Source organism: Protopterus annectens, chromosome 2.part1, assembly GCF_019279795.1.
Source record: "Protopterus annectens isolate FY-2018-M chromosome 2.part1, PAN1.0, whole genome shotgun sequence".
Classification (NCBI taxonomy): Eukaryota; Metazoa; Chordata; order Ceratodontiformes; family Protopteridae; genus Protopterus; species Protopterus annectens.
The window spans coordinates 485,203,897-485,221,016 of NC_056729.1; the positions used below are offsets into that span (position 1 = coordinate 485,203,897).

At 45.0% G+C, this 17,120-nt stretch overlaps 1 protein-coding gene across 1 annotated transcript in view; it reads right to left on the minus strand.

The window, feature by feature from the left end:
• Positions 1–17,120, minus strand: part of ZNF330 (zinc finger protein 330) — a 581,464-nt gene that overhangs the window by 331,729 nt on the left and 232,615 nt on the right. The window contains exon 5 of the mRNA XM_044062281.1: positions 1,133–1,237. Within this exon, the coding sequence (XP_043918216.1) occupies positions 1,133–1,237 (105 nt within the window). The remainder of the gene's footprint in view (positions 1–1,132; positions 1,238–17,120) is intronic.

Genomic DNA, 17,120 nt, shown 5'->3' on the forward strand with positions numbered 1-17,120 from the left:
GCCTTCGGTTTGTGGTCTAAATGTGTGGAAGGAAATGTAATCCAGTAATGCTGTGGTGTTCTCCGCAGCCTTAAACCAGGTGTCTGGGACCACCCAAATGTCAGCATCTTCCAGGGTAAGGGCTGCTTCCAGTGAGTGCAGTTTCAGGTTTAGACTCCTAGTGTTTAGCAGCATAACCCTGAGGTTGTTTTTAGAGGGTATTCTTACATCGGGAATTTTGTTTATTTGACATTGCCTAAAAAAGGCACTGGGGGGGCAAGAGCCTTGGCCATTGACCTAAATCCCAGAGGTGACAGACGTAGACCACATCTGGCAAAGCACTGAGGTCTGTCGACCATATCGTCCCAGGCTGACAAGTACTGGATTCCCTTACAATGACATCAGAAACCTGGCCAATTGTTGAAGTCAACCACTTTCTTGTAGGGCAAGAGGCCTTTCCGGACATCACAGTAAAAGCAGGACTACTGGAGTTGATATCTCAGTGAGGGAAGGCTCTACTGTACATCCCTGGGGCCTACTGTAGCAAGCATAATGGACATAGCATCCACAAGGACTATCTGGAACCCACTTTCTATACTGCTTAGAAGAGTGCCTTGGCCAAGTCTCGTGTTCTGCAGTATGTTACAGCACTTACACACACAATACTAATCTGAAGGCAGTTGCATATTACCAATGCATGGTTCTTCCTCTTCCATTGCTGATGTTTACATGCCTTCCAGTTGTGATACGGACAGGTTAAGGATGAAGTCAGGATTTGTGAACCCTAAAACTGTACTGATGCAATTCTTCTACCTTGAAATGAAAACTAAAGATGGATTTTGAAATACACTGAGCAAATTATTAGCTTTAGCCTTTTTAACTAACTTGTATTTACAAGCTTTGCATCATTAGCAAAACTATTTCGCAATTATTTATATACATTTATGTGTGTCTTAACACACACACGTGCATACACATGCTGTACAGACACATGTGGGAGCATGACAGTGAGTCAGAAGTAGAAACATTTACTTGGATACAATTCAAGCTCGTATGCTGTTTACTGAATGACCTGAATTTAAAAGTTTCTGCCTCAAAACACACTTTACTTGGATACTATTCAAGAACATATGCTGTTTACTGAAAGACCTACATTTAAAAGTCTCTGCCTCCAAAACTTGGCAACTGGCTTGATGCTCAAACTGGTCATCTTCACATAGGAAGTTGTGGCAAAAAGAGCAGCAAAACATTCTGCCTCCTGTTAAAGACAAAAAAAAACAAACAAAAAACAGTGAACCGATGCATATCATTACTCAGCTAACATAATCAAACAGGCTACCTTACAATAACTAAAGTCAGTGATACAAACAGACACAATAACTTACTTCAGTTTATTTTTCCATGAAATTTAGTAAATACAGGCATGAGGTTATGGCATAAAAAAGCAAAGTCCTGACTACATCCTAAGCGACCCAAGTTCAATTAGCTGCTTGGAAGAATAATGACACAGGCAGGGAGGATGGACATGCCTATCCTGTTGGGGGGGGAGGGGGGGTCACTCAATATGTGTCATGGGTCCACTGACATGACTCCATTGGAAAGCAGAAGCTCATCAGGTAGTAGAGGGTTGCATGAGTGGACACACAAGCTGGTGATGGGTAGCCCCTAACTATACATGTGGCAGCACATTCAAGTGTGGACTGAGGGGAACAAAGGCAGCCCTTACAGTGATGTAAATGCTTACGCCACCACAAAGGATGGGGGCTAGCTTACAAAAATTGCTCTCACTGTTGGGATGCCTCACGGCTGCCAGGATTACGCTTCCTTGGAGTCTTGACATTCAGCAAGCATAGGGACAAAAACTATACAGAGTTTAAAAACTAAAACTAGAAAATACAATGCATAAAAAATCATACCAACTTCAAAAGAATTGTGTCTTTGAACATTAAGACTGGTTACATTAGAGTAAGGACGTTTCAAGCTGTGACAAAGATCCTTTTGTGTTTTTCTGCAGTTAAATATCACAGATTCATCTCTTAATACACTACCCTTAGTATAATGAAGTGTGACGGATGCATCAAAATGAGAGCAACATTCATGCAAGCAATCTGTCCATGCTGGTCATAACTAAAATTAAAAGCATTACAGAATGTGCTGTACTAAATGATGACAATTAAATGGCTTAAAAGTGTGAGAAACAGAGCTTTTTTTTCTGAATCTAATTCCTTCAAGCCAGCTGACCCATCAGTCCACCCCCCCCCCACTGGTCTTATCCCTATTCATTCACTGTTGCAATGGCCACTTCAGAAACTGTTAGCAAGGCTGAAAGCCAGAAGACAAGCTTTCATTCAAGCAGCATTGGAGGATGATTTTTTTTTTTTTTTAGTGAGGTCTGTATAACCCTTTTCAGAAATGTCAAAGTATGTGCTCACATAAAAACAGGCCTGCAATCCCACCCACCAATGCACATATACACTTCCACAAACATGAGTGAAAGAAAGTACAGTTTTGTACCTACCATAAATGTAGATGTCCGATAGATATGCAACTGCAGTCATAACATATGGGTTGTCCTGCCTCAGGCAGCCCTCGGTCGGCCGAATTCCAAAGTCTGGGTCCGGCGTCGGCTGGTGTCACCTCCTCTCCGACGTCACAACGGCTGGAGTATAAAGGCATCGGCCGACGCCATCTTCTTCAGTGTTTCTTGCCCCAGATGTCAGGTGCCCTCCTAGGAAGGCTAAATTTGGTGAATGGATAAAACAATTCCAGACATGCACAACAGTAATAAACAGATACACCATAGGAGATACCCCCAGCTAATAGGAATAGGGGTAGGGACCCATAAAGAAAGTTGCAGAGGGGTAGGAGGGTGGGAAAATCCGACTGCAGCTGCATATCTATAGGACATCTACATTTATGGTAGGTACAAAACTGTACTATGTCCTTCAAGAATGCAACTGCAGTCATAACATATGGGTTGAATACCATAGCCAAGCTGGGGGTGGATGGAACTAAGAGAGGGATGGTGTTGCTAAAATGCCCTGCAGGACTGCCGAAGCAAAGCCTGCTCGGGATCTGGAGTATAAGGGCAGGTTGTAGTGCTTGGTAAAAGTGTGCACGGAGCTCCATGTAGCAGCCTCTAAAATGTCCTTTGTAGCCACTCCTCTTAGGAAAGCTGTGGATGTGGCTATAGCTCTGGTGGAATGTGGCCTAATATTGGCTGGCACACCTTTTCCATGGAAAGAATAGCAGAATCTGATGCAGTGTCCAGTCCATTTTGAAATTGTTTGTTTGGAGATTGCTTTTCCTTGTACTCCAGCAGCATAGGCTACAAACAGTTGGTCAGACTTTCTGGTGGCCTTAGTTCTGTCCAAGTAGTAGTGTAGTTGCCTGTGTATGTCCAAAGTATGCAGTAGTTTTTTCCCCCCTATTTTGAGGATTGGGGAAGAAAGTAGGCAGGTGAATAGCTTGATTTAGAGACACCCTGGAAATTACTTTTGGCATGAATGTAGGATTTGTTCTTAGAGAAACTCTGTCCTGATGAAAAATGAGGAAGGGAGGCACTGCCATGAGTGCCTGTATCTCCGAGACTCTTCTTGCAGATGTGACTGCCAATAGAAAGACCGTTTTCCATGATAGAAATTGCATTTCTGAAGTTGCTGCTGGCTCAAAAGGAGGAAGAGTTAATTTTTCCAAAACGAAATTGAGGTCCCATGCAGGTACTGGCTGTTTTCTGGGAGGTTTGATATTCTTTATCCCTCTTAGGAACTGTCTTAGCAAAGGATGTGAAAACACTGGTGGGTCACAATTGTATTTTGCTGAGATTGCTGAGGTGTGAATCTTTATAGAAGAGTATGAGAGTCCAGTATGAAACATTTCTGCCAAGTATTCTAATATCTGAGGTATACTCAGTAATGTTGTATCCTGACCCCTGTTGGCATTCCAGATGCTGAATCTCTTCCACTTGGCTGAATAGGTTTTTCTGGTGAAAGGTCTGCGTGCTTCCAAGATCTCTTGAATTGTTTTGGAAAGAGAGATAGCTGGAGGAGTCATGGTAACCTCCAGGCTGTCGGATGCAATGTTTTCAGGTTTTGATGGACAGTCCTGTAATTGTGTTGTGTTAGAAGCAGGGGCCATAGGGTCAAAGGCCACGGTCTGGTCAGAGTTATGCTCAACAGCAAGGGGTACCAGTGTTGCCTTGGCCAGTCTGGAGCTATCAAAATGCCTGTTGGTGGTTCTGCTTTGATCTTCAGTATCACCTTGGTCAGCAGAGGTAGAGGAGGGAATGCATAAATTTTTAGGGAATTCCAGCTGAAGGAGAGAGCATTCGTTTTCCAGGCTAGAGGATGGTGGGTCCTTGTGCAGAACTTTTCCAGGTTATGATTTAAGTGGGAAGCAAAGAGATCTACGTCCGGTCTTCCCCATGTCTTTGTTAGTTGTGAGAAAATGTGAGGATGCAGCATCCATTCGTGTGGATCCAAGAAATTTCTGCTCAGCTTGTCCGCCAGTACATTGTCCTTGCCTGGCACAAACTGGGATTGCAAATGTATCTTCAGACTCAGGGATTTTTCCCAGAGAAGCATTGTTAGTCTGCAGAGGGATAAGAATGAGTGCCTCCCTGCTTGTTTATATACCACATGACAGTGGTGTTGTCTGTCCTTATTAGCAAATGTCCTTGTTGTAGTGATTTTTCGAAAGTCTCGATTGCATGTATCACTGCCAACATCTCTTTTTGGTTTATGTGCAGATGTCTTTCCCTTGGTGTCCACAGACCTTGAATGCATCTGCCCTCCATGTGCGCCCCCATCCATGATCTGAGGCGTCTATTGTAATCATTTGACCTGTTTGAGGTCTGTTGAAAGACATGCCTTTGTTTAACTGACTTGCTTGAGCCCACCACAAAAATTCCTTTTGCAGACATGGAATAAGTGGGATTACGTCCTCTAGGCTTTGGCTGTGTTGGGACCATAAGCTTTTTAAGTACCATTGCAGCTTTCTCATATGAAGTCTTGCCAAAGGTATCAAAAGAATGCAAGATGCCATGAACTCCAGGGCCTGCAGGATTTTCCTTGCAGTCAGCTGGGAGAGTTTTGCTAGGCCTTTGAAGTACTCTGGTAGCTGCTGTTGTTTTTCCTCTGTGAGGTAGGCCATTTGAGTTTCTGTGTCCAGTTTGGCTCCTAGGAAAATAATCTGTTGGGATGGCAGTAGTCTTGACTTCTGAATGTTGACTGTGTATCCCAAGGCCTGCAGTAGTTGAATGACATCGTCCAAGTTTGCTATTAAGGTTTGTTTGTTGTCTGCTTGTATGAGGCAGTCGTCCAGGTAGGGGTATATTTGAATCCCCTGGAGTCTGCAGTGTGCCACTACTGATGCCAGGCATTTTGTGAACACTCTGGGTGCAGTAGATAAGCCAAACAGCAATGCTGAGAATTGATAATGCTCTATCCCTGCAAGAAAATCTGAGGTATCTTCTGCAGCTTTGTCTGATTGGGACATGCAGGTATGCCTCCTTGAGGTCCAGAGTGACCAGCCAAGACCCCTTGCCCAGCATGGGAAGGAGTTGCTGCAGCATCAGCATTTTGAACTTTGGCACAATGAGAAAAGTATTTAGAGTTGACAAGTCCAGTATAGGTCTCCATTTGTTTTCTTTTCTTGGAACAAGGAACAGTCTTGAATAAAATCCCTGGCCTTGTTCCTGAGGAGGAACCCTTTCTATTGCTTTTATACTTAACAGCTTTGAAACTTGAGTGAGTGCCTCTGCCCTTTGATGATGTGGCAGGTTTGGCATGCCTTGTCTTATTGGTAAAGTATGGAAGTGGAATCTGTAACCCTTGTCTATTAAATCCAGAATCCAGTTGTCCTTGGTTAAGATATGCCAGTTTTTTGAGAAGGAGGATAATTTTCCGCCCAAAGGTGCTTCTCTTTGAGCCTCTGTAAGCGGTATGAAAGTCAAGTCATTGTGATTGTCCTTGTGGTGCAGCTGGGCTGTCTGCGCCACTTCTTTGATTTGGAGGTTGCCATTGGCGGCCCCTGTAGGATCCTCGGTATTGCCCTCTACCTCGGGCACGCCTGCTTTTTCCCCTTTGAAACTTGTCAGAGCCTGGGAAGGACCAATTCTTTGACGGCCAATTTCTGCTGAATCTGGGTGGCTGAACCTGGAGGAAATCCTTGACCGTCTGTACTGACTTTGCTTTTTCCTCAATGGATTTCAACACATCTTGTGCATTAGCACCAAAAAGCTTCTGTTTTTCCAGAGGTGCATCAAGTAACTTTACTTTAACATGGTCAGGCAAAGACTGATCTTTTAACCAAGCATGTCTACGTATCACAGCCCCAGTCATAGCTGCCCTACATGAAGCTTCCAATGCATCATAACCACACTGAAGAAAATGGTTGTTAACCTGCTGAGTGTTATGTATATGATCCTGCAATGCCTTTCTATCAATAGGCTCAGGAGAGGCTAACTTTTTCTGTAAATCATCCAGTAAAAAATCCTGGTACTGAAACGTGAAAAAGGCAGTTAAGTGACCTCATGGCTAGGGTGGTAGAGGTATAAACTTTTTTACCCCATCTCTACAGGGACCTAGCTTCCCTGTCCGCTGGCAGTGGATTCTTGGCAGTGTTAGTAGCCACTCCCTTGGGGCCCTGTGAAATCGTTTCTAGTTCCACAGAGTGGGCCTTAAAGAGATGCTTGTGAGTGTCAGGGACCCTATAATATCTGTCAGGCTTGACAGGAGCAGGGGGGGGGGAGAATCAGGGTTAGCACTGGAGTCAGAGAAAACATCATCCAAAACATCCATAACTGGAGGAATAGCTAAAGGTCTGTGCTGTGGGAAGCTTGAGGAAGGTACGCAGCCTTTTCCTGGAATCAGAGAATTCCTGACCCTGCCATTTAAAATGTTCCCTCATAGAGTGCAGGACTTCACCAAACGAGAAATCCTCTGGAGGGGAGGCAGAGGGAATTGATTCCTCAGTATCAGAGTCCTCGTAGGCCTGGAAGGATTCTTCTTGGGTATCAGAATGCTCAGAATCCCCAGAGGCTTCATCTGAAGAGAGGTTGTCAGCCTGCACAGTTCTGGGCCTTTTCTCTGCAGGTGGCTGAGAATCTCTGTCTGGATGAGGCTGAGACCCCCTGATAAGAGAAATAAGATCTGCAGCAAGAGACATGATCTGTTTATCGGAAGAAGGGGCCTGAGCAGCAGGTTTAGGATGGGCCTTGGCCTGGCTGGTGGCCTTAGCACGTGCAAAGGCCTTGATGGACATGGATACAGGAGGCCTAGCAGCCCCACGTGCAGGAGTAACCTTGTCTACAGAAATGGTGTCGGGTAGATCCAAAACTTCGGTTTCCGGAGGAAAATCAACAACCGGCACCGGAGAGATCTCAGAGACCGAAGGTCGTGTTAACGCTGTGTCGTCAGCCTGGAGCGGTTGAATTACCGCTTCCGAAGGGACCGAAGCACTAGCGGAGGGTTTAGGAGTTGCATCAGTGGTGGATGCGGACTGAGGATGTCGGTCCCGGTCCTTTCGTTTTTTGGCAGATTGAGTTGTCGGTTGATCCGATGGCATGATATACGCGAAAGATTCACCGAAAAAGTCTTTGGCAAATTCTGCCCGGCGCCTGAGAGTGCGCTTATTAAAGCAAGCACAGGCAGCAAAGGCCGAGACGTCGTGGTCTGGGCCCAGGCAAGGAAGGCAGTAAGAATGGAAGTCCTTATGAGGCATTTGTTTACCACAAGACAAACAATTATTAACTTTCTCAATTTGTTCTGACATCGGCTGAGGCAAGAAAAAATGTTCCCAACGGGTACTTAGCTTTAGATGACTTCGGTACTGAAAACACAGGAGCTGACCGACCGGCACTTGCAACTGCTTCTGCTTGGGCACCGCGGCAAGAAAGACTGAAGAAGATGGCGTCGGGCGATGCCTTTATACTCCAGCCGTTGTGACGTCGGAGAGGAGGCGACACCAGCCGATGCTGGACCCAGACTTTGGAATTCGGCCGACCGAGGGCTGCCTGAGGCAGGACAACCCATATGTTATGACTGCAGTTGCATTCTTGAAGGACATCCTGGTAGAGTTAAGCACATGCCCTCAAGTTTCCTTTTCAGTAGGTACTGATACTTCAGTGAGCCAAGCTATCTTCTTACTTCAACATGGGAGCTTGCTTTAGCCACCAGTTCCTACCCTCTCAAGCCAACTGCTCCAGTGACCAGATCACTGGATCCTCTAAGGCCCCCTGGACTGCAGTTAAGCTTTATCCCCTCTGTCAAGCAGATAGTAAAAACACACTGAAATGAATACAGCAAGCAAATGATTGCTTTTACTTGCAAAACTGAGTGTGCCTTTTTTTGACATATTTAAGTTACTTTTTCAAAAGCAGTTCTAGGTGTCACAAGTCAGCCAGCAGCACTGAGGCACATCTTACCTCAATTCGACAAAATACTGAGGTTGTGAAGGAGTTGAGAACTCTCAAATGCAAGGCTAAGAAACCACGTGATATTTCACAGCTGGTGCAAGCAAATTTTCAGAGGGTAAGGAATCTGAAAGATGCTAGCAAAAAACACTTATTCTCACCACTACAGTTGACTTGTTAGAAAGACCTTTGAAGAGAACCATTGCAATTTCCTTTTTTGACATCTCCAGCTAAGCGCAATGCTGAAGCTTCTATAGCTTCATCACTCAAGTGTAAATGACATTTCTGCTGAAAAATGCCATGGCATTACATATTGACTAGTTCACCAGTTCAACCCCTATGCAACAAGGGAGCACGTCCTGAAATGAATGAATCCACAGCAATAAAATTTACATACTTATCTGATTTACAGGAAAATCCCTCCTCAGATACTGAAGAGAGAGGCAGTCCAAATGTAAAAGGATGCCAAGAGGGTAACAAACATACAAATCAGAGGTCTTGGCATAAATGATTTGAAGTGATCCTTACCTACTGTATTTGACTTTAAAGGCCTCCTTCACTGTGTACTTCTGCGGGAAAAAAATCACACAAAGGAAAAATTAAATTCAGAGCTGGAGGGAGATTAAAATGCAAGGATTCAGAAGTGAAGCACTGAAGTTCCAAAGAAACAAATTCCTGGTAACATATTCAAAACAAATATGCTTGGTTAAGGTGGGAACCCATTATAAAGTGGTTATGATACTAATGGAGATATTTTTGAATCAAAGACTGGAAGCATCCACAGGGGTAGAGAGTGGGGGACGCTGGTGTGCAGAGTATATCCCTACACTAAAAAAAAAAAAAAAAAAAGTCTTGCTAATTTAAACTGTTGTATTTTTTCCAAAGAAATTGCCTAAACAAAGATAAGCTACATGCTTTCTTTGAAAGAAAGCTTGTATTATTATCTCTGTTCAAGCAAAGTGAAGCAGGCCAGCTATGCAATGCTGACTCTGCAGTGTCTTGGAGGCTTTTTTTATTATTATTATATATACAGTATATGCCAGTACAGTACTGCTTATGCTAGAAGTTCATGGCAGGGAATGCTAGTGTAAGACAATAGCAAAGGGAAAGACAATTGGTGTCTTTTGGTAGTTTGATTTGTAAACTTTAGACAGAAGCTGAAAGTAGTATTGATTGTTTCACTCGAAGATATCAGTGGCTACTGTCGACCAAGGTAGTTCAGGAAAGTACAGTTGTGTACACTTACCATAAATGTAGATGTTCAAGTGTATTCACTGCTGCTGTCATCACACTTGGGTTATCTCTGCCTGCAAGTAGCCCTCAGTCAGCCCGAATAACAGAGTCTTGGGATTTCTGCATCGGATGCTGTCTCATCATCCATGACGTCAGGGGTATAAAACATGCAGCCGATGCCATTACATCAGTTTTTCTTGCCCCAGATGTCAGGAGCCGCCAAAATAGGAAGCAATCAAATGGTGTGGAACACCTCCAGTAAAAAGCAAATACCATTTCCATAAGATACGGCCAAAAATAAATAAAACGATAGGTAGAAAAGTATAGAGAGACTGGAGGAGGGTAACCAGGACTACAACAGTAAATACACTCAAACATCTACATTTATGGTAAGTGTACACACTGTACTATGTTCTTTGTGTTTCACTGTTGCAGTCATCACACTTGGGTTGATTCCCAAAGCTGAGGAAGGGTGGAGGCAGTCAAGTAGTAGTAGGACTGGCTAGCAGGCCTTGTAAGACTGCTGTGGTAAATCCAGCTCTGGATTTGGAAAAGATAGGTAAGTGGTAATGCTTGGTGAAGGTGTGTACAGAACTCCAGGTTGCAGCTTCCAGGATGTCCCTGGTAGGGACCCCCCCTGAGAAAAGCTGTAGAGGTTGAGGTAACAGTAGTGGAATGAGGCCTGATCACCTGTGGGATAGGTTTTCCATGGTGTTTGTAGCAGAAATGGATGCAGTGCACTATCCATTTAGAAATGGTTTGTTTTGAAATGGCCTTGCCCTCTGCCCCTGTAGCAAAGCTGACCAGAAGCTGGTCAGATTTTCTGAAAGGTTTAGTCCCGTCAAGGTAGAACCTGAGCTGTCTATACACATCCAAGGAGTGCAGGATCCTTTTCCCATCCAAGGAGTGCAGGATCCTTTTCCCTTGGAATTAGTAAAAAAAAGGTTGGCAAATGGATGGATTGGTTTAAAGCCACACTGGATACCACCTTGGGCATAAAAGATGGGTTAGTCCTGAGGGAAACCCTGCCGGCATGGAAGATAATGAAGGGTTCCACAGCCATAAGGGGCTGGAACTCACACTCTTATTGCTGAAGTGATGGCTAGCAGTAAGGCTGTTTTCCAAGAGAGGAATTTTAACTCTGCTGTATCAGCAGGCTCAAAAGGGGGAAGCGTGAGCTTCTCTAGTACAAAGTTAAGGTCCCAGGCAGGAGTGGGAGCTCTCCTGGGGGGTCTTAAATTGTTAGCTCCTCTCAGAAACTGTTTGATCAGAGGGTGAGAGAAGAGGGGTGGCTCAGTATTGTAATGTGCTGAGATGGCAGAGGCATGAATCTTAATTGATGAGAAGGAAAGGCCTTTGTGGAGCAGCTCTGCTAGGTAATCTAGGATTTGAGGCAAGGAGGATACGGCTGTGTCCCTCCCTTGAGACTGGCTCCAAGAACAGTATCTATTCCACTTTTCTGAATAGGATTTCCTAGTACTGGGCCTCCTGGCCTCAAAGATAACATCCAGGAACTGTTTGCTGAGGGTTGCTGGTGATGTATTCAGGGAATAAGCCAGACTGTCAGGTTCAGGGTTTGCAGCTGAGGATGCAAAATCTGTGCCTCCTGCTGGGACAGCAAAGGGGATCTGCTGTAGATGCCAGGGTGGCACTGCTGTCAGACTTTGTAAGAGTAGGTAACAGTGCTGGCGTGGCCAGTCTGGTGCAATAAGGATTGGCCTTGCCCTGTCCTGTTTGATCTTGAGGAGTACCTTTGGAAGGAGGGGCAGAGGGGGAAAGGCATAGATTGACAGGTTTTCCCATGTGAAGGATAGGGCATCCACTTTCCAAGCTTGGCTGTGGGGAATTCTGGTGCAAAATTTGTTTAGTTGATGGTTTTGGGGGGACGCAAAGAGGTCCACCTCTGGTGTGCCACCTGTGTATTAGAAGTTTGAATGAGTTTGGTTCCAGTTTCCACTCGTGTGGATCCAATAGATTTCTGCTTAAGTCATCTGCCAGTGAATTTTGTTTGCCTGGCAGGAACTGAGCTTGCAGGTGTACTTGGTTGCTTAAGGCTGTGTTCCACAGAGCCATGGCTAACCCTCAGAGTTGGTAGGAGTGAGTTCCCCCGCTTGTTTATGTACCACATAACTGTGGTGTTGTCTATCTTTATCAGGAGTTGTCTTGGCAGGATAAGGTATTTGAAGGCTGTCAGTGCATTCTGTACAGCTAACACTTCTTTTTGATTGATATGCAGGTGAATTTATCCTGGGTTCCATTTGCCTGCCATGTGAGCCCCCCATGCAGTCTGATGCATCTGTTGTCAGAGTTTGGACAGCGGAGGGTTGTGAGAAAGGGAGCCCCTTGTGGTTGCAAGCCTCTGCCCACCAAAAGAACACTGTCCTTAGGCATGGAATGATAGGAATCACGGCTTCCAGGTCCTGGGAATGTTGACACCAGTGACTTTTTAAGTATCACTGAAGTTTCCTCATATGCAGTCTTGCATATGGAATCAGTAGAATACATGAGGCCATGAACCGTAGGGCTTGCAGTATTTTTCTTGCAGATAGCTGGGTTTGGATGATCAGTAGTTTGAAATAAGTTATCAAATAAACCTGCTTTTCTGGAGTGAGGAATGCCATCTGGGAAGTTGTGTTCAAGCTTGCTCCCAGGAATAAAATCTTTTGGCTGGGTACCAGATGCGATTCCTTTTTGTTGATGGTATACCCCAGAGAAGTTAGGAGTCTCTTTACAAACATCAGGTGCTGAAGTAGCAATTCCGGACTGTCCGCCTGAATCAGGTAATTGTCCAAGTATGGGTACATTTGAATATTTCTCTGCCTGCAGTGGGCAATGGCTGGAGGTGGGCACTTTGTGAATACCCTGGGCGCAGTAGATAAGCCGAAGGGAAGTGCAGAGAACTGATGGTGCATAGATCCTGCCCTGAAACGTAGATATTTCCTGCAAGATTCCCTTATAGGGATGTGCAGATAATCTCCTTTTAAATCTAGGGTGACTAGCCCGGAGTGCTTGGCTAGCATAGGAAGGAGCTGCTGGAGTGTAAATATTTTGAATTTTGGTACCACCAGGAAGGAGTTTAGGGTTGACAGATCCAGAATAGGGTGCCAAGAGTTCTCTTTCCTGGGCACCAGGAACAGCCTGGAGTAGAAACACTGTCCCTTTTGCTCTGTTGGCACAGGTTGAATAGCCCTGACACTGAGAAGAGAAAGTACTTGCTTTTGGGCCTCTGTCCACTGGTTTGGAGGAAGGTCTGGCAATATGCTTGGGGTTGGCAGAGAGTGGAAATAGAATCTGTATCCCTGGGATACAATGTTTAAGACCCATCAGTCCTGCGTAATATACTCCCAGTTTTTTGCATGCAGGACGAGGTTTCCTCCTAGGGGTGCAAGTACTTGGGCATGGTTGGGAAGGATTAAGGACAAGTAATTGTGAACTTTTTCCATAGGGGAGTGGCTTACAACAACTCCCAGTTTTTGAGGAGGGAGCACTCCATTGTTTAGATCTGTGCATACCCTGAGACTGTAGTCTTTGTGGTCTGTTGCCCCTGGGTTTGGGCTGAGAAGGTCTGGAAGCGATTGGAAAGGACCAGTTTTTTGAAGGCCAATGCCTACTGAATTTAGGTGTCTGTACTTGTAAGAAATCTTTAACAGTTTGCATGGATTTAGCTTTTTCCTCCATCTTTAAGAACTTCTTCTGCTTTAGAGGCAAACAAACATTCTTGGTTTAATGGAGCATGAAGTAATTTTGCCTTGACATGGTCTGGCAAGATTTGTTCCTTCAGCCAAACGTGTCTTCTCAGAACAGACCCAGTGACAGCAGCTTTGCAAGATGCTTCTAAGGCATCAAAACCACACTGCAAAGTATGTTTACCAACGTCGTTTGCAGAATGCATTAAAGTCTTGTAAGTCCATATTTTCTGCACAATCGGGAATCAACAACATTTTTTGTTTAATTAGATCAATATGCTGCTGGTACTTTAACATGTGAAAAGTACAGTTGTGTACACTTACCATATATGTAGATGTTCGAGTGTACTCACTGTTGCAGTCCTAACAAATGGGTTATCCAGCTCCCGGCAGCCCTCAGTCGGCCAGAATACCAAAGGTAAGTAAAAATGATGTCAGTTGCTGTCGGTTGTAAAGGATGTCAGGGCGCCCGATACAAAAGGAGGCAGCGGACGTCACTTCCTCAGTCTTTCTTGCCATAGCAGTCAGGAGCCCCTAGAGAATAAGGCTTAAATCAAAAAAATTTGACAAAACAAATTAAGCCTGTACCTCAGGAAAAGGGAATAGGAGAGGACCACAAAAAGGGGGAGGGAAACCAGGACTGCAACAGTGAATAGACTCTAACATCTACATTTATGGTAAGTGCACACAACTGTACTATGTTCATCGTGTTTCACTGCTGCAGTCCTAACAAATGGGTTGATTACCAAAGCCCAGAGAAAAAAGGGGGGAGGAACCAACAGCATCTAGGGTTGGAGATAATGCCCTGCAACACCGCAGTGACAAACCCTGCCTTGGCTCTGGAAAACAGAGGCAAATTATAATCCTTTGTGAAAGTGTGAACAGAAGACCATGTGGCAGCCTCCAAACTGTCTTTAGTAGGGACACCCCTTAGAAAGGCTGCAGAAGCTGTGTGAACTGCCTTACCCTCGTACACGGCTTTGGTGACTGTTTCAAAGAAGTCGATCAGGTTCAGGAGACATGATCTGCCCTTCACAAATCAGAACTGGATGGGGTTCAGAGTTTGGAGGTTACCAATATCCTTGTTTAGGAGTTCCATGATGATACATTCCATGGCCTTGCAGACCAGGCTCATCAGGCTAATAGGGTGACAGTTTCCGGGGTCCATGGTGGCTCCCCCTTTGTGGAGTGGTACAACTGTTGCCATGCACCACTCAGTGGGTACAAAGCCTTTCGAGAGGCTATGACTGAACATGGTGCTTAGGTGGGGGGCTAGTTCATTCTGAGGTTCGTGTAGAACGCAGCCAGGTATATTGTCCAGTCCCATGGATGCTGTGTTCCTGGCTTTCGATAGTGCAGTTTTCACCTGTTCTGTTGTGATTGCAGGGGCACTGCATTCTTCCGGTATGCATATGGGCCCTTTAGGAGGTGTGTGTGTGTGTGTGTGTGTGTGTGTGTGGGGGGGGGGGGATAAAATTGGCACTGAACCTATCAGCCAGGATGTTAGCGATATCTGTTGTTTCTGAGATTTTTGTGCCATTGTGCTGTAACTCAGAGCAGATCTGGGTGTTGCCATTAAGATTCTTGACATTGCTGTAGAATGCTTTGTGGCTGTCCTTTGAGTCGGTGGCAATTTTGTTTTCATGGTTCGCTTTGGAGGATTTTATGAGGGATCTCAGCTTTTTGCTGAGGCTGACCAGGGAGCTCCTCCACTTGTGGGATTTTACTCTCTCTTTCAACAGTTTCTTTCTTCTGTTGTAGAGTTTGTTTATAGCAGGGGACCACCAGATGTTTCCTTTTTTTTTAGAGGAATATGTCTTGGTTCTATTAGGGATAGCACAATCCATGCATCCGTGTAGGCGCTTATAGAGTGCATTTGTATAAGATTCAGCAGTGGTAACAGTATTGTCCATCTGCATGGGTGTCGTGAAGTTGTCCACTTTTGCCTTAAGAAGTACGAAGTTAGCTTTGGAGAAGTTTTTTACAGTGGTTTCCTTAATGGGGACGGGATGTGGATATCTAGTTTATGGTCAGATCTGACCAACGAGGAGTTGACTTCAGGTGTGGAGCACCTGTCACTCATGTTGGCAAGTACTAGGTCTAGGATATTATTGCCCCTGGTAGGGGTGTGGACAAGTTGATCCAGGGCATTTGAGTTTATGAATTCTAGGTAGCATTGAGGAAAGGAGTTGGTACAAGAGTAGTTTTCCCAGTTAATGGTGGGGTAGTTGAAATCACCCAATATTAAGGTGTTAAGTTGGACCCTGATAGTGTCTGTTATATCAAGAAAAAAAGAGTGGGAATCCTGGGGCATTGTGGGGGATCTGTAGCAAGCTACAATATGGATTGCAGGTTTGCCCAGAGTTAGTTGAAGTTGGATAATTTTGGATGAATTACGTTGGGCAACTAGCCTGGAGGTGTGGTTGTTCTTAATGAATATGGACACACCTCCGCCCTTGGTGTTCCAGTCCTGGTTTGATGGAAGAAAGGTATGGTATGAGTTATATCCTGGTAATGCAGGGGTGCTCTCTGGAGCATTGAACCAGGTTTCAATCACTGTACAGATATCGATATTCTCCATTTTAAGGAGTACCTCCAGTGAGTGCATTTTGAAGTTTAGACTTCTAGCATTGAGTAGCATTACCTGCAGCTTTTGCTTGGCTGCATCAGTTACGGTGGTGGTTTTTATTTTTTGAGTGTTACCTAAAAAAGGCACTATAGGGGAGGCAAAAGCCTTAGCCAGTATCCGGAATCCCAGGGGTGACAGGTGCAGGCCATCCTGGCAAAACATCGTGGCCTGTCAACCATGTCGTCCCAGGCAGACAAATACTGGATCCCCTTTGAATGACACCAGAAGCTTAGCCAATTGTTGAAGTCATTCATTTTGTCCTTGTATTGCGGTATCATTCTGGATTAAGGTAGGATGCTACTCAGGGCTAGGGTCATACCTGCCGGGATTACAAAATCAGAGAGCTCCTCCATGTCTCTCTTCATGTAATCCAGGGAGGTACATCTCAGGTAGTTCACACCAACATGGACAATGACTGAGACGTATTTGTACATGTTGTGGAGTGGCCTGCGTGCATGGGTTATGTGGCAAATCCTGGCACCCGACAGCAGCTAACAGTAACCTTCTCCTTGTCTATTCTGGCGATTGGAACATCAGTTGTGCTGACTATAGAGTCACCTATGACCAATGTGTTAGGTACGTAGTTTTGCCTTGTGGGCAGAGGTTGAGTGGCACACCCGAATCTGTGTGTTATGTGTCTTTTGGGTTGTCATGAGGGCTGGAGGTTGCTTGCGTTTCTGCTTTGGAGGTCTCTGTTTGGGTAGATTCTTATTGAGAGTCTCAGAGAATGTATTTGTGTATCTGTGTGTGGATCTTGATGGTGTAGATGTACTGGGACTATGTGGTGAGTGTGGTGTGGTGTGGAGTAAGTGTTTGCCTTCTCCTCCTGACTGAGAAGTTCAGTCTTTGGTTGAGAGTGCTTTGCCTCCAGTTTGGCTAGGTAAATGCATCTCTCACAGGTTGTAATATTGGTTGGTAGGAGGAGAGGCTTGTCGGTGGACATGAGGCAATTGCCACATTGCCCCAAGATGCCCAGATTCATGAGGTAGACAGGAGAGAACACCAGGAGTTGTCCCTTGGACATGCCTGGGTAATCACTTTTTCCTCTAGATAATGAGGGTAGTAAGTACTCGGGCCGTTTCCTCAAGGTAACTTTGAGGAAGATAAGTAACAAAAGAACTGTTGGCCACTAGGTAATGAGAAAGCTTGTGTGCTTCGGACAGCTGTCCTGAACCAGTAC